This window comes from Lampetra planeri, unplaced genomic scaffold, assembly GCF_965212315.1.
Source record: "Lampetra planeri unplaced genomic scaffold, kcLamPlan1.2.h2 scaffold_536, whole genome shotgun sequence".
In the NCBI taxonomy this organism is placed as follows: Eukaryota; Metazoa; Chordata; class Hyperoartia; order Petromyzontiformes; family Petromyzontidae; genus Lampetra; species Lampetra planeri.
In genome coordinates, this window is record NW_027615359.1 from 5,811 (window position 1) to 31,252 (window position 25,442).

Genomic DNA, 25,442 nt, shown 5'->3' on the forward strand with positions numbered 1-25,442 from the left:
TGTAGAACAGAGAAAGAAAAGGAGGTTTTGGTACTGGAGAAGCTGGAACTGACATACAATGACTTGTGATTGAATATGTCTGATATTTGTTGACATTTTGTACATGTATGTGATACTAGTGGCCGTAACGTGACCTGATGGTGAGTTTGTTCTCCGCTGCCCCTTCAGTTGTTCTGTGTTTCTTATCCCCACCTCTGTGTCTGATATGTGTCTCAGGGACGCGACGCCTAGTCTTTGACAATGAAGTTCAACCTGTTCAGACACCCGCAGACTGTGGCAGCCGTGGAGACCACCGGCGCCACCACTGTCACCATGGCTCCCTCTCCAGCGGTAATCGCCACGGTGCCCGACACCTCCGGCTCCAACAACACAGAGATCAACAAGAATGACATGTTTGAAGAAATCAAGAGCAAATTCTTGAATGAAATTGATAAAATCCCACGTAAGCGATCCTCGACGCGTTTCCACTAGAATGCTATTCTTCGCTCTCACATCCATTTTCTTGCCATTCTGTTCACTCCAACAGTACCTCCGTGGGCTCTGATTGCAATCGCTGTGGTCGCTGCTTTGCTCATCCTCACCTGCTGCTTCTGCATAATCAAAAAATGCTGCTGTAAGAAGAAGAAGAACAAGAAAGGGAAGAAGGGCAAAGATGGCTTCAACATGAAGAACATGCAGGGTGGCGAGGTACGATGCCTCGTGGCCTCCTGCATGCTGAAAAGTCAGATTTTGCCTCATGCTCTATTTATTATTTATGTTATTGCGATTATCTGCCACTGATTAACCAAGTTTGATCTTTTAACAGCACCTCTTGTAGCCCAGGCTGTAGGAGACACAAGGAGAGCTCTCTTCCCCTCATTTTATTTGATGTTGTGATTGTTTTATATGTGTGACGTATTTCATTGTGGCCTAGTGGTGAAAAATGACACACTCTGTAACAAGGCGGCATCATGAATAATTGGTGTTTCCAAGAAGCCCTGAGAACAAAGGATACATAGACAGGTAGAGAGATAGAACACAACGCTTTCAATAACTAATATGAATCACTAATAACTTATAGGGACTAAGGGACATTTTATCAATAAAAATACTAGATCAGGTCTACAGAAATAAAATAATCAACCAGATGATAGGTGTTCAGAAGGCCAGTGATTCATTCACAGTCTAATCAACTGTCATCACCACACCACGCTCCAGTGACAGCCAATTAAAGTAATCAATCCTGAGCAGTGAATACTGAACAGTATGAATTAATGGCCCAGACTGGACGTGAGACTCCGCTGCCATATAAAGTGTCTCACTTCTCATCATGTTGTGGTGTTGGTGTTGACTGCCTCTCTTTTTGTTCGGTGTCCTGTGAGTTGAATCTTCCTCTCTCTGCTCTCCCTCTTTCTTTCCTGCTTTGTGTCTGTCTTGCGTGTGCCTCGTGTTTCTTGACTGTGGTGGACTCCCGCTCTACGGTAGGTGGATAGCTATCGCTGGCACTCTGGACCCCGGGGCGGAGGGGGGTTTCTTGGAATGACAAGCCATAGCTTCCCTGGCATTTTTCTGTTTAGTCCCCACCCTCCAACTATATCTCTGTCTTGTTTTGTTATGACAGCTTGAGAATGAAACAGTGACAAGCTGACGTGTTCCATGAACCCCAGAGAGGAGAGTCTAACCATCTAACACATTGTTTGTGGGACAATGTAACCGTAACTCACGCCAATATGCAACGTATTGGATCGAGAGATGGCACCTTTAACACGATTAATCTATGTGCATGTGATAAAGGGCATGGTCCGCCGTTTGGGAGACATGAAAAACGGGCGATGATGAAACTGCATGAAACTCGTAGTCCTCGCCACACTGTCCTCTTTCATTTGAAGTAGCGGCAATTCAAACTCAGCGTCACCTTGACAAGGCTTCTATTCAACTACAATAAAACTGTAGTGACAAGAATCTAAATTCAAATAGCTGGCTGTGCCCTTTCATCCCTTATTGTAATAATAATCCTAATAAAGATTTATGCAACAAACATGGTGACAAACAGGTGAACCACTTTTTTCATCCAGAAAAGTCAAAGTTGTCAGTGCAAAGTTTGTTAAAGAATAATGAAACAATCAGTTTACCTTCAGTGGTGTATATGATCAGTTACTTAGGGGGTCTTTGTTCATTCTGGCCTTATAAAAGAAAAGGAGCCTTTACTGGTTTGCAGTCACTATCACTCGTCTGAGTGGAACTAGCATGCGAGGCCTCCTCCGGCTGTCACTGTACTGCACTGGCATGTTGAAGAGATGACTTAAAACATCAGACCACAGTACATGCGTGTGGTAAATTTGTGATAAACTCCTGATTATTATCAGATGGGTCTTCACAGGTAAGCAGGTACCAGAACTAGTATTTCTCACCTAAAATAAGTCCTGGAGCTCCAGTGTCTGTGGCATGTTGACTGTTGACAAGGAACCTGGTGTTCTGAGTCACAATCCCCTGACCTGTAATGCTTTAACATTGTCTTTTGTGCCCTTCACAACCACAGAAACAACAGGACGATGACGACGACGAAGGGGAGACTGGGATGACGGAGGAAGAGAAAGAGGAAGAAGAAAAAGAACAAGAGAAACTGGGAAAGCTGCAATATTCAATAGATTATGACTTTGAGAACACAAAGGTCTGTTCAGAAACATGTTGTGTCCTTATCATGATTATAACAACACAAAAACACACATTTACTATTCATCAATAAAACTTTTAAAAACACAAACAAAGGAAATTAGCAATTGGATACAGGTTTACATCATGAACCTGACACAAATACATTTAAAAGTCATTTTCTTTTCTTCTCCAGCTCACAGTTGGCATCCTACAAGCTGCGGACCTCATGTCCATGGATTCAGGGGGAACCTCGGATCCTTACGTTAAAGTCCTGCTTCTCCCGGACAAGAAGAAGAAGTTTGACACTAAAGTCCACAAGAAAACACTGAACCCCGTCTTCAATGAGACATTTGTGTTCAAGGTAAGTAGTCCATCATTTAAATACATCTACACTGCACAGCTTGAATGCAGCTGTCAATGTAAAACCAATGCATCTCCGTTTACGATGGTGTGGAAATCTGAGCTTCTCCATGAAAGGCCTCGCAGTAAGAATCACACACTCAGTGTCCCTCACTGTGCATAAATGTAATAGGACTGTGTGTTGTCAAGTTTTCCCAGGATGTGTGTACTTGTTGGCCTCACCAGCTGCAAGCTGCTCTTTCCCGTCTTGGCTAATCAGGCCCGCTGAGACTTTGTGCCTTCGGGTCAGACTGGAAGCTCTGCTGCAGCTGAAAAAACAAACCCTATGTAACAGTAGTTCCTCTGGTGTGTTCTCTCACACACAGAAATGAAAGACGTTTTATTACCACGTTTATTGTTTCACTCACCAGGATTATTTCATCTGGTGATTTAATAGTATTTCAGATAGCATGTCGTTTTCATGAAAACTCTGCAAAAGCACATTTTATGAAACAGCTTTGTGGCTGATATGAAACATCCCATTAAACATATGAAATTAGTTATTAATTTTAAATAATAAACTCACAAAACTGTGAAACCACTTGCAGCAGCGATCTGTTTGTGTTATCAGGTACCTTACGAGGAACTCGGTGGGAAAACTCTGGTGATGTCTGTTTACGACTACGATCGATTTTCCAAACATGATGTCATTGGAGAGGTGAAGATCCCCATGAACACCATCGACCTTGGACGTCCCATTGAAGAGTGGAAAGATCTGGAGAGCGCTGATCAAGAGGAGGTGCTGATGCAAATAACGAATCATTTCATCGAAACATTTTGTCAAAGCAAACTGCCTCGCGTTTAAGTATGACAAAAGCACAATCTACATCTATATTGATATCAGCTCTCTTACACTCAAGTGGGAAATATGTCTGCATGTCAGGTTGGCTCTTATTTTATAAGCCACAGTTCAATGTGGTTGTAGCTCTGGGTATTGTACAAATAGACAAGACGATCATATCTGTTGAGACAAAAAACGAAATTTTCAGTGACAGTGTTGCCACAAGGTCATGAAGACCTCACTGTAAATCCCCAAGGAAGAGCGTTTTAAATCTGATTCTGACAAACTGACATCCTTGTCTCCTCTCTCTGCTCAGCCCCGAGAAACTGGGAGACATCTGCATCTCTCTGCGTTACGTCCCCACTGCGGGAAAACTCACCGTCTGCATCCTGGAGGCAAAGAACCTGAAGAAGATGGATGCCTGTGGATTATCTGGTAGAGAAATGCAATGAAAAAACTTGATGTCTCAACTGTGTCAGACACGGTAGAGTGTGCTGTCGACCATCATCAGGCTAATTGTTTCTCTCCAGTCATCATCACGACATGACTACGTGAATATCTTGTAGTACAGAGGGACATAAGTTGCCTTGATGGATGTTAGTCATAGCTAATTGTGTTATTGCTCTTTGCAGATCCCTACGTGAAGATCCAGCTGCTGCAGGGGGGTAAACGTCTGAAGAAGAAGAAGACGACGGTGAAGAAGAACACACTGAACCCTTATTATAATGAATCCTTCAGCTTTGAAATCCCCCTGGAGCAGATGCAGGTATGACACACATCTGACCACATGTCTCTGCAGTCGGATTTGAACGATCCATTCAATTCATGATTTCTGTCTTGTGCACTCCTTAGAAAATTTTAGTGGCAGTCACAGTGTTTGATTATGACAAGATTGGCAAGAACGATGCCATTGGGAAGATCTTTGTGGGCAGCAAGGCCACGGGTTTGGGCCTGAAGCACTGGTCCGACATGCTGGCGAACCCGCGGCGCCCCATCGCCCAGTGGCACCCTTTGCAACCAGAGGAGGATATTGATGGTCAGCTGGCGTCTTTGGCTGCAAAGAAGTAACACACTCCACCAACAAGCTAATGCACTCACAACTCAGAACCATCACCCCCCAAATTTGCATGAGACTCATGACCTAACACATGACCTCCTGTCATGAAACCTGCGCAGCAAAAAAGAAACATCTTAGGAGATCTGCTCATTCACGGTTGATTCAATAAACCCTTTTTAAGCATTGAATTTCAAACAGTCCTGGATGCTGAAAAAAGTGGAACTGGGTTATTGAATGATTGACTTTTTAGTCTTTTATTTGAAGAAACTGATTGAAAGTACTGAGGAAGACATGCTGGAATATAGCTCTGGTTTAGTTTAGACAGCATGCTTTACTCACCCACCACTGATCTGCATTCATCATGCCCAGTGTTGTATCTTGCTAATAATTGTGCTTTAACTTGTACTGTAGTTCTGGGTTATTTCCTGCATAGTGTCTGTCTGAAGTCAAAACCAATTTAAATGAGAATGACTCACTGAATGCAGTATTTGTTTTCAAGAGAAACTCGAAGAAATGATTGTATTAATTCCACCAGTTGAAAGGACAAAACATCATTAAATGGCTATCAAGGCACACACACACACTCACGCCTTTAGTACCATCACATGTGTGAGTTTTCACACAGGTCTAAATGTACGACAGAAGTACAAGGGTGCCTTTGCTGACACGACATTCTGAGAAACACTGAGGTTCACAGGAACCTTATTAATGTGCCGTGTGCATTGACCAGTTGGATGTACAACTTTACTTGTCTTGTCAAGTAAAAATGCTCATAGGATCGTAGGCCAATGATGTTCAAAAACAATTATTACTATGGCTGTGAAGGTTCTTGCTGGGTTAATTCGTAGGCAGATGGACTTGTAGTTTTCTTGAAGACGTTTCGCCAAAAAGAGAAGCTTCTTCAGTTCTGTTCTGAACTGAACTGAAGAAGCTTCTCAGATTAACCCAGCAAAAATTATTACTATGCTTCCTTTGAATTTCTCTGATGCCACCTTACATTTTTATTTGCTGTCCCTCTGGGACTAATATTTACGCAACACATAACGCAACACTCTGAAGAAATAACAGGATTTCTTTCATAGACGCAGACATTTTATAAAGGAATGAAGCAAGTACTACATCAAATATTAGACATATCCTCGTCCATTTGCTTGAACCAAATAGAGCTGCAGAATAGAGCATGTATCATGCCGCGCAGTATTTCATGTTGTAAGACACACGCTTTGTCACCCTGGAGCCAAAGAGCTTAGAACAGGCACATGTCCTGGGTTAGGGGAACAAGGTTTGTAGGCAAAAAGCAAACTTTGATCGAACAACCAAACATCTAAGCATCTTACGACTGGATAATTTATGTTGGAATTTAAATGCATTCATTCATGTGTACTGTGGAAATAATCTTCTGTTGGGCCATTTTGAGTTGTGCACTTATGAACTTATTTATTAAGATTAAAAAAAATATGCTTCAAATAGCATAAGGAAGTTTTGGGTGATTTCTTATATAGTATTGAAAATAATTCACATCACTGAATACAGCAACCCATGTTGAAATACTCCCAATGACTGGTTTAATTTCATGAGTTCAGTATGATTGTAGTCTGATTTTAAATCTTTGCTTTTCAAATTTATTTACAGGTTATTTTTTTAAATCATGAAGTGAAAAGTCTGAACGTTTCGATTATTATTATAAGAATATTTTCCTTACCTTTAACAATTTCAACATTTAGTGTTTCCAACAGATGACATGCTTTCATATTGTCAACAGGAATAAAGATTATTCAGCTCATTCACAATAATTCCTTCTCATTGTTAACATTGTGCATATTTGTTTCAAAGTCCACAGCATGGATTTACAAGATGATGTAAATAGTAGCATGTTTTAAAGAAGAATCATCAAATTGTGTATGTGTGTTCTCCATTTTTGATAATAAAACTGGGGAAAAAGTATCCACTGTCTACAAGGGTGTATGTTTGGCTGAATGGGACTGATTGTATCTGTTGATGATCAGTGTTCGGGTTCACAGACTCTTTTCATGCAGGGAATTATAGCAGGGTTTTCTAATATGCATGATTGTGTGTGTTTTACAGTGAGCCTAGGCAACATGTATTTGTTTCTAATCATTTTGTTTTTGGCCACCAACCTGTAAACTGTTTATGTAATGTATAAGTAGTAATATATTTCTCATTTTTAATTAAATATAGCTACATAGGAGTGACATGCAGCCTGCATGTGAATGAAATCCCATGTCATTAGTTATACTTTTTTATATATTGAGTACTTTGATAACAGATGATAGATGTATTATTTTTACCTATTTATTTTTTTTTCGGTCATCTGCATTTGTCAGTTAATATTACACGTGAATAATGAAGGCACCCAATAATGTCACGGCATTAACGGGCTGCAGTGGGATGTGCTGGTGCTGTCATTTGTGCATGCTCTGAGAAATTGAGGCTGTCATGACATTTCAAATTATCATCCTTTGTTTTTTTTTTTTTTCTAAAGGCCACTGTCATTCAGTGTTGATTGATTTAGGAAATGCAGTGAGAGAAATGAAATAAATCGAAAGCATATATTGTTGTTGTTGTTGTTATTATTGTTATTTTCAATCTTTCATGGGTATATTTTTTTTCTCAACATTCAGACAGCTGAAAGAGACATTAAACAAATCCCTTTCTGAAGATTCATCTCTCCAGTGTGGTGTCAAGTCTTAGCTCAGATGTGATAGTGGATAAGAACGCCATTACAGCCCTTTCTGGTCCACAGTTAGCCGCTGGCTTGGCCGTTTGATATCCACACTATAATTTTTGTCATATGAGCTGCTGTAAGAGTCTTGTCTGTTTTTGTATATTTGCAGTTGGACCAGCAGAGCTGTGCTTGTTTCTGTTTGCACGTTTTTGAAGTCGGTCACTTTCCTGCAGTGCAGGCAACAAAATCCCTGTCTTCCTTGGTCTCAATCTTGTTGCTTCAGTCGTGGATTCTTTTTAAACCACTGTCCTCTTACATGACCATATCCATGATATCAGGCATCAAAAAAAAAAAAAGATCAGAATCATTGTCACAGTTATTTTCCTTCACACCAATTGTACGTAAGTGTCAATACTTTGTGATTTGCATGATTTATTTGCAAACCCATGTTGTCTGAAAAAGAAAAAAGTTGATGTAAAACCTAAGGGTACCTCGGACGTTGTCAGGAGATATTTGTGTGCTGTCAAAATGTCATCAGAATAATAAATTTGTTTTAAGTATTTTTTGCAGTGTTATTTGAATGTAAATAACTGTTCAGAGAGGCAAGGATGCTTCTACTAACGGCCAGTGGGTGGCATCACATGCAACGTCAAGCACTAACTTGGAGCTGTACATGGCTCCTCTCCTTACTGATGTCACCAAGCGGGAGGTTGTAAAAATGTGATATTCACATCTTAAATTATTTTATTTACTCTGTGTAGTGATGATTGAGATACAACAGGTGTGTGTGGATGGACAAAATATTGCTGTGTCCATGACAATAATAACAACAGTCTGTCCATTTGTAGAAATCTTTTGTTAACACAGGAATGTCAATTTCACTCTGGGTGTAATGTATTATATGCAGCACGTTTAAAGGAGGGTCCCGAGAGAGATTGTCTTAAAAGGCATTCAATTCATCACCCATATTCTTCTCATCAGCAAGAGAAAGAAATACAGATAGTAGATGTTATCGCCTCTGGCATCCTTCTCATTTTCTCTCCTTCTTTCCACGTCCACGTCACTTGGACAGTTTCGTGATGACCCGGATTAAAGCTCCGTTCTCATCCTTTAGTCTCTGGTTCTCCATCTTAAGTTCTGCTTTGACCTGAAGGGAGTGGGCACAAATATGTTATGGACAGGATGCAAGATAATACATAGTCTATATCGGCTCCCCACACATAGAGTATGTACTGTAGAGGTGCATCTCAAGAAATCCAAAGGTTTTTTTTCAAGGAAATGTTCAATATCAACATAATACTGTAAAAAATACACGGATACTCACAAATGCACGTTGCACATTGTATTCGACTTACATGTAACAGAGCCCCTCTGTTATTATTGTCTATTTTCAGACCAGCCTCCCCTGTTTGTTTAGAGCTCTCATTCACAGATAACAAGAGGTTTTTTGTTTATGTCCTCTTGGGAACAACACTGCAGACATTTGTGAATGTACGATTGTGGATGAGTACTGATGGCTCATTCACTTTAGTGTCAAAGTACCCACACATTCCTCAGCCAGTGGAGCACAATAGTGACAAACGATGTCGGCTAAAAGCCCCTTCAGTCCCACACACACTTACCAGTGCTCAAATTGAATTATTCCCAGGTTTTTATGCCACATATTCGTTTTCTGGATAAAATATGCTGCCAGCTAGTCAACAAACGTTTACAGTCAAGTTAAATCTGACAAGTATTTGGCCGCACTCAAAATGGGCCTTAAATCACCTCTAAATTCTGAAGCCCATTTCCATAGTTAAGTTAAAAAAAAGAGAGACTAAATAAATAAGGGCTTTGTAGGTCATTATAATGAAAATATAGTCAATACAGTGAGTTATTTCTCAAAATTATTGAGGTAGTATGTCATTATTCCGAGAATGCAGCTTCTTATAATGACATACAGGAGGCGGAAATGGGCTTTTAGAGTTTGAAAGGTGAAGGAGTTGGTTGGGAATTTCCAGAGGTATAGTATGTCTTTTAACTCCAAACTTGCAATTTCAGTAACACTAAGAGTCATTTTACTCAAGCTGTACAACGCTTAAATTTCATAGTTTTCAAAGTTTTATGGTAAGTGTTTGAAATAGAATTGCAGTGACTGTTACAATACACACCAAAAGAAAATGGTAAATATGGAACATTGCACGTACCTTCACTTGTTCTTCCATATCTGATACCTTCTTTTTAAGACTCCAGCTGTCCTATGAGGAATATTTACTACGGTAAATTTAAATAAACAAGTAAAGTCAGTCAAGTGTACTGTTAAGTTTACCTTTTTTTCTGTCACAAGCATGTTGGACTCAGACAGTTTCCCCTTCTGCTGCAATGAAAGTCTACAATAAACGCCTAAAAGCAGCATGATCACACATACTGTATGTTGATGTTAGATATTCAGTGTAATCACAATCCTTCAGAGTGGTGTACTGTAGGGGCTATCTGTGATTATCACCAAAAACAAACTTTGGTAGATTATTGACAAGTGGACGACTCAGCTCCACAGACCTTGCTCAAGTATCCTTGAAAGACTCCGCGCGATTGCTGCTGAAACCTTCATCATCTGTGTGTTGATGATGTTTGAGTAATGAACCAGACAAGTATTTCACTGTGTCTTCCATGTACAAATATAATCCTCTAAGCTCTCTCTGCAAGCAGGTCGCTCAGGCCTTGAACGCTCGTCACCTGAGAACCACTGGATGTACGTAAGTTACCTGAGCTCTCTGCAGCTGCTCCTGAATCACAACAAGTTCCTGCTTACTGGTTTCCAGTCGGGACTTGAGTCTTTGGTTGGTGGCCAGTGCCTTTTCGTACATCTGCAGCCATGACACATGGAGATTATTTCGAGGACAAATATCCACAGTTACAGTTAGTGATTGAGTGAAGTTCAAATCAATGCTTTATTATTACAACAGCTTCCAGACTAACACTTGCTGAATGTATGTTTTAAAGGGTTTTTGGTTTATGACAAAGGCCCTGAGCTTTAAGTAAGTAAATCACTTAAGCTGTGTTTGGTTTAGCACATCTGTTACCTGAGCTGAAAAAAGATCTCCCTCTTCAAATCAAGCATCGGATCAACATGAAAACTTCATCACATGCCTTTTTGTAGTCATTACTTGCTGACTCCTCCTCCGCCTTTCTCCTTGCAGACAATCTGTTGTCCCTCCGTGTGAAGTAGGACTCAGTGTGGTTTGTAGTGGGGTCATTGGAGACGTCAGAGGAACCAGAAGAGCTCAGTCTGAAAACACAAAACAGTCCTGCTGAGATTATTTTTGTCATATATTATTTACACATGAAGAGTGTTTCTAGGATTTCTTATAGCTAAGCATTGATGGTGTCAATGAAAAGAGAAGGAGCTCACCTCAAAAGTCTCTCATGCTGAAAGGGAGGAGAAATGATCAAATGTTAATCTTAAAAATGCAATGTTCGCTCTTGAACCAATGATGACATAGCACAGCTTCCTGTGTTTGAAAATCTACAAACAACGTGATATTTTGTACCATGCAGACGCTCCCTCATACAGTACCGATAAGGACTTGATATGCAGACCGTTGTTGCCATCATGTCATGACGGCAACAACCTAAATGATCATTTACTTGAAAGCTTGACATAAATCTCTTGTGTATGAATGACATTGCATGAAATACTCTATCCAGTTTTCCCAGAAAAGCTTTCATGCACTCTGAAAAACCAAACAGTTAAAAAGGAGAGAGGAAATAGTCCCTTAAATAAACTGACAAGAGCAGACAACCAAACACATCCAAAAAAGGTAATAGCTCTGGCAGTGGCCTTCACAACTTCATCCTTATTGCGTGCTAAATCTGGGAAGGTTATAGAGTTTCTGTGCAGATTTTACAGTGGTTCATACTCCCTAAAGATAATGATCTTCATTTCTGGCATGTCCTTTGGAGTTTTTTTATGTTGTTATTTGTGAAGCAGCATTCCTAAGCTGTGTGCTTCATGATGAATGGTTTAGTTACACTTTTAGTTGATGAGGATGCACCCGTACAAATGAAATGTAAAAGGTAAAAGTGCAGTAAATTCAATTTTGCAATTATATTGCAATCAATCTGTTTTTCCAAAATGACTAAATACATTCATCTTTGACGTGATATAAATCAACATACTCAAGGATTACACTCATTTTGTTTATCCTCTTATTCATAAAACAAGCAGCACTCGCAATGACATTACCATGCCTGCAGCACTTTGGCTCACCTTAACAGTCACATAAACAAAGGCAAAGCAGGGAGTTTACATGGAGTGCTTTAAGAATTTCATACAGACTTAATCCTGGAAAGGCAACTGGGTTGTTCCAAAGAAGACATAGACATTTAAGACACTTAATATAAACATAGCAATGTCTTTCCTGAGACATTTACAAGACCTCTGGATGTTCACCAGATGGTGAAAGAATACTAAGAAAAAACAAAACAACCTCTGGTTTGAATGAAGAGGCATCACATATGTGTAAACAGATGTTGATGGAAAAGTGTGCTTTTGAAACTTTGTCCCATGTCACGTCACCGAGCTGATGTCCTCCAGTCCCCACTGGATCTCACGAGGAACGGCTTGCCAGCTGACCAGCTGTTCCCAAGAGGAAAATGTGAGTTTTCCATCAGACCAGCAGAGATAAACATCCATAAATACTATGACAGAGTTCCCACAGGCCAAACGTAAGCACTCTATCCCTCCTCCTCCTCTGATCTCTGTTATCCTTTTCTGTCTTCATGATCTCTGTTATCCTCTTCTGTCTTCATACTCTCTTCCTGTGTAACATTCCCAGTGTCTCTCTATCCACTTGCCTCAAGTGGACTAACTACGGTGGCAACTTGTCCATGATATTTTGCTATGAACCAATACTCAACACCAGGCAATTTAGTTTCACAATTTATGCTGTTAATATTACACATTAGAAGCATATCAACGTGCCACAGTGATGGAGGGACTGAAGACTCACACCAATGGCAATCAAACCTTGTATTGTCTGTCATGTAGTTGATATTAATTATTTTTTTTATGTATTAAAAATGCATTTTTTTAAACTTTAGATTTCTATCAGTTAGAAACAGTATTATGTAATTTACCAATTGACAATGACTTTTTTTAAATTTTAAAGTAAATTATTAACTAAATTAATAAAGTTCAAAGCGCAGCAAGGAAGAAAGTATAAAGTGATTATATCTGAAGTGATTCTTAGACATTTCCACATTCGCCATTTTAGCTTATAATTGTTTCTTTACAGAAAGTTCATGAAACTCACAGTCATGACTATTGTCACTCATCAAACAGATGAAAATCAAACAGGCCTTACCCTCAGACTCTTGGTGGTAGCAGGGGGTGAAGTTGGAGAGGAGTCAGAGACCGTCTTTCTGATGTTGTTGTGAGAAAGCTGAGATGACATTGCAGTGCGTTGCTACAGCTCCTGCATGCAGCTGCTGTGGTCCACTGTCTGTTCTTCAAAAATGAAAGTCTTGCATAAAATTGCTGAAGATGATGAGAAAAAAAAATACATTTACCAGAATTAAGTTCCTGGTGTGGTTTTCAACGTTCATCAACTAATCAAACTCTTGATGTGACAGTGAGACATTGCATCTGATGAGTGTGAAAGAGCAGCGAGTGGATGTGCAGAGGGAGAACTGGGACTGGGGAGTAGGCGGGCTCTGGAGTATTTGTGGACACTAGGTCCTGACAACAGTATTGTTCACATGCTCTTAGGGGACCCAGGGTCATTCAGCAGCAGAGAAAACTGATCATTAGCCTTATTATGATACAGTTTCTAAAGGTGCAATTGACATCAAAGGCCCCAGGGCTTAAAAAAAGAATACTCATATAGCTCCTGTCAGACATTTCTTACAACCCTAGTCATACCTACAATCGTACTTTTAACTTTACAACCATGGTTATAATTCACTTTGTATGAATTTGTGGCTTGGAACATTTAATAAAAATACACTGTATGCAATGACCATAATGTTTATAATCAAATTTTAAACATTAAAGCTGCTGTGCAGTTAATGCAAACTAATGTCTAAATGGCTTCTGCTTGCACAGATGGTATGGCAAAAAAAGTCTGCCCAAGTTACATGCCAGAACACTGGCTCCTGCTGAAGTGCTCTTAATATTTTGTACAACAAGGTCATTTGAATGAGACTGACTGAATATCTCCATTGATAATTCACAGTTTGACCCAGCAGTTTAAACCTCAGCCCCTATTATCAAAGGACCATTACCATATATGAAGAAGGTTATTTTGGGTCCCTTGTTTGATATTTGTTTTAGTACAAATCTATTCTTCATAAAGGACGTTTTTGGTCTCATATGTACAGTATGTATTTGTATTGTATTATGTATTTGTATTATTATGAGTAAACAGGCACCACCTGCTGGCAGAAATGAGTACTTCACCCTTTCACAGTGATACTCATGTCAAGAAAACCAGGTGCAAATGTGCTTCCATGTCCATTCTGTAAATTTAAATGAATATTTTACTCTCAGTTGCCTGGTACTTTCATAGGCATCCTCTGTGGATTATGTAATAATAAAACAAACACCGAGCTCTAGAATGAACAGAAACAACAGGGGGATTACAATGTGTTACTCTCTAAGCGTTTCAAAATAAATCATACCAACAAACCTCAAAAATCAAAACTAAAATAAACATGATAACAAGAATCCCAATGGCTGATATCGGATTTTGGGGCTCAAATACGTATTTACACACAACTTTAAAATCTATTAACCACCAAAGTGTATATTTATTAAAACAATATTATATTGTGAAGGTGAAACCTTATTTCCGGTATAACACGAACTGATGTCCTGAATCAACCACTTTAATTAAACTTTTTATGTTCTGTCACAAAACAAAGTAGAAGAGAATAAGTGTTTTCCGTCAGGACAGTGACCCAACAAGCCCAGAAAGGCTCTGGTACCGGTAGCTAACTAATTCACCTGTCAGCTAACTAGCTCACCTGTTTGCTAACTTAAACAGATGGGTCGTCTGTCGCCATGACAAACGGCGGATTTGTCGGAGATGCTGTGTGAGTTCTCGTAACTGGATCAAGAACAGACGCTTGTCGACTGGATTTTACGAGGTATGTCTATCTACAATCTTTGTGGCATCATCATGTTCGCTGACGGGCAGCGTTGATGTTTTAGTAGAAGTTCAGGGCGCAGGCTGTTGGTTTAGTTACATGCCTGACTTTCAGGGCCTGAAATGAGGAAACGTAAACTCGTGGCACCCCTCTTAAATTATCATCCATATGCGTTGGAGATTATAATATTCATATGTGTTAAACATATGTATTAATCATTCCCCACACTGGGGAATATACCACAGTAGTCAGATACATGTGTTGGATTACTGTCTTTGTCATTTCTCTCTGAAGTGTTACAGTACTAGTAAGTAAAAAAAAAAAAAGCCTACAAAACACACAGTCGTCTTTAGCGTTCTGCCAAATAGTCAGCAGGGGGTGCTTTGAATTCATGTTAAAACCAGCTGCCAACGTGGTCCTCCACTGACAGGGTCCCAAGTCATCTGTGGAATAGTGTGAAGCTGTGTGCTGTCCACATTGGTACCTGATTGACATGTTTGTGTACTGTGCTGGACCAAAATAATCACCGTAATATACCAGATGATAAGCAGATTGGTGTTTATTGTTTATTGTCATTTAATCTCAACTAATGTTGACTGTTACAAATGGTACAGTGTTGTACCCCACTATTGAGATTATTTTCAGTCAATCAGTCTAAGTTGTTCCTAAATGTAATATAATCGACTAAGAACACACATCAGTGAAAGGTTTTACGTTTTGTGCAGCAGCCACTGTTCTTCACTCTGTAAAGGAACACAAACATGTTGGTTCATCTGCATATATAGGAAAATGTGTACAATGCATTTTGAAGTGTTAATACCTTTCACGTTCAGCGTCATTGAACACTCATCTTTTCCCAGCTGGTTCTCGATGACAACTTTATATTCCCCGTTGTCCTTGGGCCCTGCCCTTAGAATTAGCAACGAGCAGACTCCACACACATTGGTGATGTAGTAGTTGGTGTTTGTATTCAGGCTGATGTTATTGTGATACCATGTCACACGTGGAGTTGGATCACCCTTCACTGCACAGCTCATGCAGCACTCATAGCCTTGGGGTGCTGTACGTCTCTTTAGGGGAGTAAGAAATGATGGAGGTGATGTAAAGTCCAAAGACTTTTTATCCAGCATTTTCACTTTCAGCTCTCCTGCAGTTGAAGAACATGAAGTTAAGTTCATAAATAACATACAGCTGTCTACATTGTTGATTCAGTCCTGTCCTTTTCATCCTGAGACTGTCCAACTGTTGAAAATCAACCTGCTGAAACTGAGACTGACACATTTTTCATATGAAGTTTAGTTCATGTGTAGTAGTTGTCTGCTTAAACTTTTTTTAAGTTAAGAAATGAAAGCCTCAGCTCCTCTAACCTTTAGCACATTTTGGGACTGTTAACAAACTTGGCAGTAGTGGAAGTAAATAAATGAAAGAAAGAAACGCTTCTTTCTAGAAACTAAACATCTACACAGCTCTGCTGCTCTTCAGCACTCAACCTAAGATGTACTCCAAAAACCAAACCTGATAAGACAAGTAGAATGAACTGTACAGCATACTCCCAAACAAGTCTGTGAAGCTTTTAGTCAGTTCGTTTTCATTTCATGATCATATCACTGTGTTTGTTCACTTAAATATGTGCTATCATGTCAGCACAGGAGGTTTTCTCAGTACTCATGCTTCTTTAAAGGGATTAATTCTGTGGCAACCATAACGGTGATGTTCTGTCAAAAGAGGCACAAACTTTTTTCCTTTTTAATTCCAAATGCAGGTGTCTCGGACGGTCTTGAAAGGCCCATATCATTTTTAGCAAATACCCTGAAGTAATACTCCCGTCCAGGTAAAATGTTGACAACTGTGAAATTATGGTTAAAGAGGTCATCTGCCACTGTCCTCCAAGTGTGTTTGAAGGAGTCACGCTTGGATACCATATAGTGCAATCTATCATCCCTCTGCTCATCTGGAGAGGGAGTCCAAGATAAAGTGACTGTTCCTTGGATGTTCTCATCCAGCACCACTGGGCCAGGAGGCTTGGGGTCATCTGAAACCACATTTAGAGCAATCCACTGCATCAGTAATGGCAAGAAGCTAAGAAGCCGGAAACTCTTAGATAAGCCTCCACTGTACTCACTCTCCACATACTTGATAGCTGTTGTTTTTGCTGATGGGTATAGCTAGATGTAGTTAGCTGTGTGTTGTCGTCCCACATCATCTTCAGTATGGGCTCTGTGACTTGTTACTTAGTAGGATGCAGGTAAAATAGTTATGGTAGGAATGATGATCTTTTTTGTGGTGTTTAATATGTGCAACAGATGCTTATGCTGATCCTGCTTATTGGCACTTTCACCACCATACTTCTATACATTATTGTAAAACGCAAAGTCATGGTTCTTTCTATGAAACCTACGTATTATTTTACTGTAGTCAGCCATACTTGTCTTTATTATGAATGTCTATGTCTGACGTTACAAATTAAATGAAGTATTTGTACCTGTAACTCTTATTTCAATATTGAAGCTCTCCTGGCCGACAAGATTCTTGACAGTAATGGTATACATTCCAGAGTCACATCGCTCAGATGAGGGAATCAACAGCAGAGAGCCTTTATCAGAGTTGTTAATCATAATGTGTTTTGGCACCGGAAATCCATCTTTCACCCAGGAAATAACTGGCAGGGGGGAGGCCTGTAGGCAAAACAAGAAAATAATATTATGAATATTAATGAAGGGTCAGAGTTGCTATACTTGGTGTAAAATAAATCGAGACAAATACCTCAAAGTTTATGTTGAGACAAAGTGTGTTTCCAGATTTTACCACCACAAAGTTCTTCATGTTGCGATCTTTGAACTTTGGCCTCACTTCAGGGATACAAACTGTTAGCAACTGTTCATGTCACATTCCTCTTAAATTATATTTTTAACCTGTGTGTTTCACAATTTTCTGCATAGGTCTTAATAATATCAGAATTTGTATTTTAACATTTGATTTTTATTTCTGTTCCCATAAAAGTGGACAATTTAGCTAAGCCAATGCCCAGGGCAGTGAAAAGACAATAATTTCCAATTCCTTTTTCTATTGTAATTTATTGTGCACAAGCACTCAAGCTGTCAAAAGAATTCTCTTCATTTTTCTTCCACAGTGTCGGAAGTGATTAAAGTCAATTTTGGCTCTTATACAGAAGTGGTTTGGACATTTGTTTAATGCTTTTAAACTTGAAAACTTCCATTTGAACTTCAGTAATTTATCCCTCCTGTGAATGATACTTCTGGTAATTTCTATGATATTGTTACAGAGACACTTGCATGTTGCATAATTTAGCATATTTATGCAATGTTTTAATTTTACTTAGTTCAGTTATATAACTTTCACATCTGGAGGCATATATCTGTTTAGATATATATAATATATATTGCTATGACTTAATTATTTGCAGATCTATTTTTTTTAATTTGGAAATGTAATCAGGATCAGAAATGATCAAACCTAAATAGGGCTTTAAGAAAATGATAGAAACAGTTTGTTCTTCATGGATAATGTAAATTTACTTGAATATGATAATGAAATGAAATAGCTCTTACCAGGAGGAGGCATGGCAGTGAAATATTTGTCGAAGCCCTGAGCTTCTCCATGACCTCCATAATTGGTAGCAATTACTCTCACCCAGTATGTGGCCATTGCCCTTAAGCCAAGCACCGTGTAGGAAGTACCAGTAATTGGAGTGGCATTACAACAAGTCCATTCAAGGCTTTCTGTTGGTCTGATCTCCACGTAGTACCCTTGAGCTTCATCCTCTACCCCTTTTACTTCCTTAGGTTTATTCCAAGCCAGCGATAATGTAGTGTAATTGGAGGATGTTAATTTCAGGTTCATGACTTTGCCTGGGGGTCCTGCAAAGACAGTTAAGTTTGGTTAGTTTACTATACAAGAAACTAGAGTGAGCGGTGGTACATGTTCAGTATGATTTGCAGGATTCCCAGTGCCACTGGCTTACTCATTGGATCTCTTGCTATTACTGTATCACATGGGATGCTTGGTTCCCCCGCACCAGATAGGTTGATAGCAGACACCCTGAATTCATACGCTGCACCCTCAAAGACATCTGTCACCGCATACTTTGTATCTAATGAAAAACATGTGCAATTAATAAGTTAAATATGAATTCTGAATAGTAGATCCATGCACACCACAGCCACTGTATTTCTCTGCAATTAATGCAAATACTTGCAGCTCATCATGAGTGACATACCCGTTATTGGGCCTCCTTGGTTCACAAGGCTCCAGTAATTAGTTCCTTTCTTGTTCTTTTCCAAATTGTATCCCAATAATTTGGTTCCTCCCGTGTCACATGGAGCACACCACATCAGACTAATGCAGTCTTTAAAGGCACTGATCACTTTAGGTTCTGTTGGAGGGCCAGGGTAACCTTTAGGGGAAAGTGGGCTGTGTAAGTGGCATGTCAATGTAACTGTAATGTAAGTGTATCCTCCAAATCAAAAGGGGGTTCATATTTCCCCTGCAACATTCTCTGTGAAGCTAATGAACCCCTGAGGATTATAGTCTTTTCACTGATATTATTATTCATATTTTGTTGGGTGAGAGTAATGACTTACATAATACACCAGCTGGTATGTCCTCTGTCTGCAGGTAATCACTTTTGCCTTCTGTGTTCTTGGCTCTGATCCGATAGCAATATCTCCTTCCAGGATCCACATCTGGATCTTGTAACATGGGCTATTGCCAGGGATCTCACCGAGATTAGACCATTTATTACGCCCACGTTGCTGGCGTTCGATGATATAGCTTGTGATGGGGCAACCTCCACTGTCTTTCGGAGGTTTCCATTTAAACTCAACAGATGTTACAGCACTTTCCATAATGTCCACAGGTCCTGTGGCGGTGTGGGGTTTGTCTGTGGATAGAATGAAACATAATTTGCCTGTGACAAACCGCAAACTAAGTTTCTCTTTATGACATAGTCCTAACTGGAGGTTCATGCACATCTTGCAGTTTTGCTGTGTAAGAAGAAATTGTCAAATGAATGAGAAAAAGAGCAGTGGTACAGTTTTCTGTACAGTGTCATAATCTGTTGAATACTACTCCTTATCAACTTACCCAGTACAATAAGCTTGGAAATGGCATCTGTGATACCAAATTGATTTTTTATTTTTATTTTGACTTCTCCGCTATCTTTCCTTGGCACTTTGTAAGGCGAAGTTGGCTCTCAGTATCTGATGTGTCAATCTTTACGTTGAGGCCAGGCAAAAGCTTGGTATCATCTTTGTACCACTGTATATTGATTGGGGATCCACCTGAGAAAGGAAGCGTCCATCCTGCGTTTTCACCTGCTTTTATAATGACAGGCTTTGTGAATTTTCCGAGAGCACCTGGGTTAATTTTTGGTGGGTCTTTAGTGTTAGGAGGGGGGAAAAAATAGTTTTTTAGAAACCAAAATCTTAAATCACAGCGGAATGAGTGAAATATGTGTAAATTTGCCTCTCACCTTCAATATGCAGTGCTGCTTCCGATTTACGTCCTTCTGCTTCAAAGTGGTACACAGCTGTATCATCTTTTTTACAGCAATGAATGATCATCCTGTGACAGGCTCCATCTTTAATGATTGTTACCCCCGTCCACATTAGTCAGCTTTTTAATGAAAAGATTCAATATTCATGAGGCAAACTTTGTTCAATTAAGGGGTAAAATGTGTAAAATTTCTCTCAAAAATCACATTCATTCTTCAAGGCAGGAAACATGCTATTCCTGGTATAGTTGACTCACCAGCTTCCCATTTTTATACCACCGTCCCTCGGCCGTCTCACTGCTCAGTTTACAAGATAGTTCTGCATGTTCACCTACATTGGCGACCATATCCGACAGTCCACTGACAAATTGAACACCTTGAGCTGCAAATGTAAGAACGGTTGTAAAGAAAATAAAATGACAATTGTCAAAGCAATTTAAAAATCATACAACTCTGTATGGTAAACTCTGTCCCCTCTGGGCTCCAACACACCATCTGTTTGTGGACTTTCGTTGTGCAGTGTGGATTAAAACTGAAGCAGTAGGGTACACCCATGGATATGGATAAAATGGATAGACAACAAATGTGTGAAAGTGAGTTGGTCAGAATCAGCAAGGATTGGCTCCCTACAACTCTGTACTGATGTACAAAACAAAGACTTGATGCTTTTTATGCATCAAGTGCATACTCTTAAGAGAGTCAATGATGAAACACAAACTTGCTCACACTGACCAACATGTAGTAAACAATTCTGACCACAGATTGTAGAGGTTTTACCTAAAGAAGTGTCAGGAACCAATGGACTTGCTCGCTGTCTGCTCTTTTTCTTTCATTGGCTTCATCTTCTTTGTTCTCATCATCACTCTCCCCCATGAGTGAGTAGTCCTTGCCTTCCCTATCGCTGTCATCCCCATCAGTCTTTCCACCAGAACCACCTTCTGTATCACTTCCATCTCTCAGGAGAGCTTTAGGTGTTCCAATTTGTGCTCTTCTCACTGCCTCTAGGTCATGTTTCTGTTCTTGTAGCTTGGCCTGCCGTTCCAAGCCAGTTTAAAGAGGTCACCCAGATCCTCGGTTATGTTGCCCTCATTGTCTTTCTGATCATCTACATTACAATAAATAACCAGACGAAAACGAAGAAGAAGCCAGCATTTTAAAACAAATGATCAGTTCATACAATTTGTACAATTTATACATTAATCTTAAAATAGAAAGATGCCCCACCTTCAACAGTGAGAGAAGCAGTGCTTGAGGTTATACCAGCAATGGCATAAAAAGCTCCATTGTCCTTGATGTCACAATTCCTTCACTCTTAGTGTGTGAATAAGTGTGTCTTCAGAGTTAGAGATCTCATACTTGTCCCCGTGGTCAAGTGATAAGTCTTGAGTTGACCAAGTTATTCTGTTTAGTGGTTTTGACAGGACACACTGAAAAATGGCATCTTCTCCTTTGACAGCCATAACATCCTTAATCTTGACTGTGAAATCCGCAGCTGGTACTAAGAAAGAAAGGTGGACATAGTCGTAAACTGGCTTCTGATTAAATGTGATCAGCCTTGTCAGTACAATCAATTTGGGTATAAAGTATTAAGTATTTATAGTATAAAGTAGTAAGTAATGCCATACCTTGAAATCAGTTGTGAGAACATTCACTTCTTCAACATCAACCTGGTAAAATCCAGCATCCTCAGGTTGAGGGTCTTTGATACTGAAACAATAATTTGTCCCAGTTTTCCTGAGACTATGCTTTGATCTGTCGTCATCATCATATGGAACCATTATGCCATCCTGTAGAGAGAAAGATGTCTGATGCATGTACTCTTTATTTTATGAGTTTGAAGCCTCTAGTTTGGTATGAGTCCTCAGGTCAAACCAGTTAATGTACTGGATTGGCAGCAAAAAGCTAGTTCTGGCAAACAGTGTCTAGGACTGATTATTCTTCCTGATATTTAGTGAGGATTGTTGTTATCAGACTGGCCACACTAGACATATGTATGTAGAGATGATGTTTGCCTTTGGGACTTTTGCCAGCAGCTTTTTGGACAGAAAGTCTGTGTTAACCATTCACTTTTTAACGCTGCTATACATTTTTCACTCACCTTGTATAGGTTAATGGCACTAGTGGAATCCCTCAGAGTCATGTCTAAGCTAAATTCAGCACTGCCGTTGGGTTTCACTTCGATCTGTTTCACATTTTCCACTTTCTCGACAACCTACAGAAAAAATGCTGTTTAGATTAAAGAATCAGGTGATTTGAATAAGGTTGGAAGGTTTTAGTCCAAATGGCATCACTGAAGAATTGACAGCATTTCACTTCAAAGGCATGCTGAAATATTAAACCTCATTGTTTGAAACAGCACCAGCACCAGCATTTTATGATTAGAAAATACGTCATCCAGAATGTATTTAAAGTAAATGTCAAAGTCTCTGACCATACCTTTGCCTGTTCATCTGCCCTTTCCTTTTTCATCAGGTTCAGTCTTTTCAACATACAGCGAAAATCCGTGACCCCAAAGTCTAAACAAATTCTTTCATAATCTTTCCTTTGGGCTCCTAGAAGTAGTTCCCAAATCTTTGGGTCAATCTCTCCTTCTTTCCTTGGGGGAAGTTGTTTTTTTCTGGTGACAACAACACTAAAAAGAGATGAACAGAATAACTTCAGTTCATTATTTTACAGACATACTTATATGAATAGAATCTTTGCCTTGAACTTACGTTTTCTTTAACATTGATCTGAAATCCTGTGGTGCTTGCCCATTTGCTGATAGAAAAAAAAGGTCGACCACTGTAATTTTGTTAATTTTCTAAATATTCTGCATCATAATCTAATGTCTTATCTTATATAATACTGTACTCTGTGGTCATTGCCACAGCCATCTAAATCTGTTGTAACATCATACCTAATTGTCGTTCTTCTTCAATCCAGCTGAAAGACAAGCATCAATGAATGATAAGTGAATAGCCAAAGCTATTGTGTCGTTACTAGGTAGTTTATTTAAATACAACTGACATATGGGATTGTAAATTTGTTGCTCACCTTCAGTGATGTTTAAAGTTACATTGCAAACAGCCTCTCCATATTCATTGGTGGCAATGCATTTGTAGGTGCCAGCTTGGTCTGGTTTTACATTAGGTATCTGATAAACAATTATGGGCATTATTGTGTCAGTACATATTTCAATATGTTATGTAAAGTACATGGGGCACTTTTTATGTGATATTGCTTCAAATGTTTTCACCAGAATTGACAGTCTTATACACAAAAGACACATGAAGGTGTTTCAGTTAACATACCGTACTAAACTGCTGAAACTGTCCTAATGAACTTTTTCGTAAAATTTACAACAGCTTAATTTCACAGCATACATTTTTGCAGAAATCTTGGCTATTAATCAGATCTAGTTATTCTAGTGGGAAGTTGTAATATTCAGATTTGAACAATCTATGTTATACCAAGACAGACAGAAATCATTAATTATTACCTTATATGCAAAAATAAGTTCAGTGTAAGTTGCCATTTTTAAAAATGTTCTCACCTCAAGAATATGCTCTTGTGTTTTTTCATCATATCTGGTGTTGAACTTTTCATTAAGTTCTCCCTTGCCAAGCCCCCAAATAACACTTGGTGTTGGCTCACCACTAACCGTGGCTTTAAAAAAAGCTTTTTTACCTGAAATGTCGAGAACCAGACAACAGTGATACACTTGGCCACAGAGTGATGATAACAGTGCTGTTTTTCTCTTTCTTCTATTACCCTCTTGAACAGTTGTAGTCATGGGCTTCCGTATGAAATCCGGCGTTGATTTTCCAGCAGGAACTTGCTCAACATACTGAGTGATCAAAACTCCAGGAACTGTGGACCTTTTCTTGATGGCCACTGATGAACACATGGATAATATGACAATTTGTAACAGCTATTATTTTACAGTATGTGTGAAACGGTCAACATCCTTAATTTCACCAGTACTTGGTCGCATTTCTGCCAGAATTTCACAAGAGGTCACTGTTTCCTTTTGCTTCTTCCATTTCCATTCTTGACAAAGCCTCTATCCCCATATACCAATTATGCTGTTAATTTGAAAATGTTATGCTGTACTAAGTGCACAATGACTCTGTAGTCAGTAATTTCACAACAAAGCTAATTGGAATATAATTTTGTTGAAATGACATTAAGTTACTCAGTAGTTGATCAAAACATCAGACCTTTTGTGCAATCATCCTACGTTTAAATGACTCATAGCAGCTTATTTCAATAGAAGGCATTTACACAGACCTGCTCCGAGTAGAACTCAGTACTACTATGTCGTTATTTTGGACAAGAAATGCGAGAATTAACCTGTGGCCAGTCCATGCTGTATGTAAAAGAAAATAAGGTAATCATACGATTAATTCCACATTTCACAATTCATGAGTAGTATCCAGTGAGAACCTTAGTGAGTTTTGCATTTCCTAAGTTGAAACGTAGCCGGCATTTATTTTGTCATACTTTTATTACTACGTTTAACCATTTATTTAACCCAACCAATGGTCAGCATTTGCACGAACCCACTGTAAAGTTGACGTATTATGTGTTATTTTACGATTTCCATTATGAATTTTTTAAACAACCTTCACTTTTCAGCAGCAGCTCGACTCCAGCTTGAGGGCAGGTATTCATCGAACTTAATGTGTCATCTCTCATAGGGCAGCTTTATGCTCTTATATCATCTGAATGCAGGCAGGATTTCTTGTAACCTTGTTCTTAGAGCACTGATTCACATATTCATCCAACTCTGGTCAGACAACAGTCAGATGTTTGCCTCTGCATACCAACCAAAGTTTAATTCAATTTGGAGCCTGGCAGACTGCACGAACATTCAGAATTTACACTTTATACCAGATATTTCTCTCATATAAAAGTTAGCTCAACAGCTAACTTGCTGTGTAGCTATGTACTCGCTATTCGTGTTATTGCTAATCTCCAGGTTAGTTTTAGTTTTTTCTTTGAAATAGAAAAATATATTTAGCCCTGGTGCCCTAACAATACCCAAAACTACTACGCTCCCTTCAATTTAGTAATTAACATGATGGGGAACCTTTCCAAAATGTCCAAATACCTGAGGCCTTTGGGTCCTGGTTCGTGTTTGAGCTCATTGTTGGTAATTGTCAAGTTACAGCTGGGATATCTGTGTACCTGAAGGACAAAGCAAAAACTATTGTTGCATGCCATAATGTCAAATTAAATTTTATGCAGATCTAAAAAAAAA

General features: G+C 39.2%; 2 protein-coding genes across 2 annotated transcripts; one reads left to right on the forward strand and one right to left on the reverse strand.

The window, feature by feature from the left end:
• The first annotated feature begins 240 nt into the window (after positions 1 to 240).
• LOC144741405 (synaptotagmin-2-like) lies at positions 241 to 4,882 on the forward strand. The gene is made up of 8 exons (XM_078623950.1): positions 241 to 442; positions 527 to 687; positions 2,519 to 2,650; positions 2,828 to 2,995; positions 3,605 to 3,774; positions 4,131 to 4,249; positions 4,447 to 4,580; positions 4,667 to 4,882. The coding sequence occupies exons 1-8, from the start codon at positions 241 to 243 to the stop codon at positions 4,880 to 4,882; spliced, it is 1,302 nt and encodes a 433-aa protein (XP_078480076.1).
• A 3,735-nt stretch (positions 4,883 to 8,617) lies between these two features.
• On the reverse strand, positions 8,618 to 23,761 carry LOC144741407 (immunoglobulin-like and fibronectin type III domain-containing protein 1). Its single transcript, XM_078623951.1, is given in 25 exon segments — positions 8,618 to 8,704; positions 10,302 to 10,403; positions 10,687 to 10,825; positions 10,949 to 10,965; positions 12,116 to 12,237; positions 15,506 to 15,832; positions 16,421 to 16,717; positions 17,168 to 17,360; positions 17,449 to 17,534; positions 18,255 to 18,563; positions 18,668 to 18,796; positions 18,923 to 19,099; positions 19,287 to 19,404; positions 19,407 to 19,585; positions 19,789 to 19,875; positions 19,878 to 20,081; positions 20,177 to 20,284; positions 21,061 to 21,240; positions 21,243 to 21,302; positions 21,422 to 21,497; positions 21,499 to 21,697; positions 21,824 to 21,984; positions 22,296 to 22,409; positions 22,634 to 22,814; positions 23,733 to 23,761. Coding segments are annotated over 25 exon segments (3,681 nt in total).
• Positions 23,762 to 25,442: the final 1,681 nt, after the last annotated feature.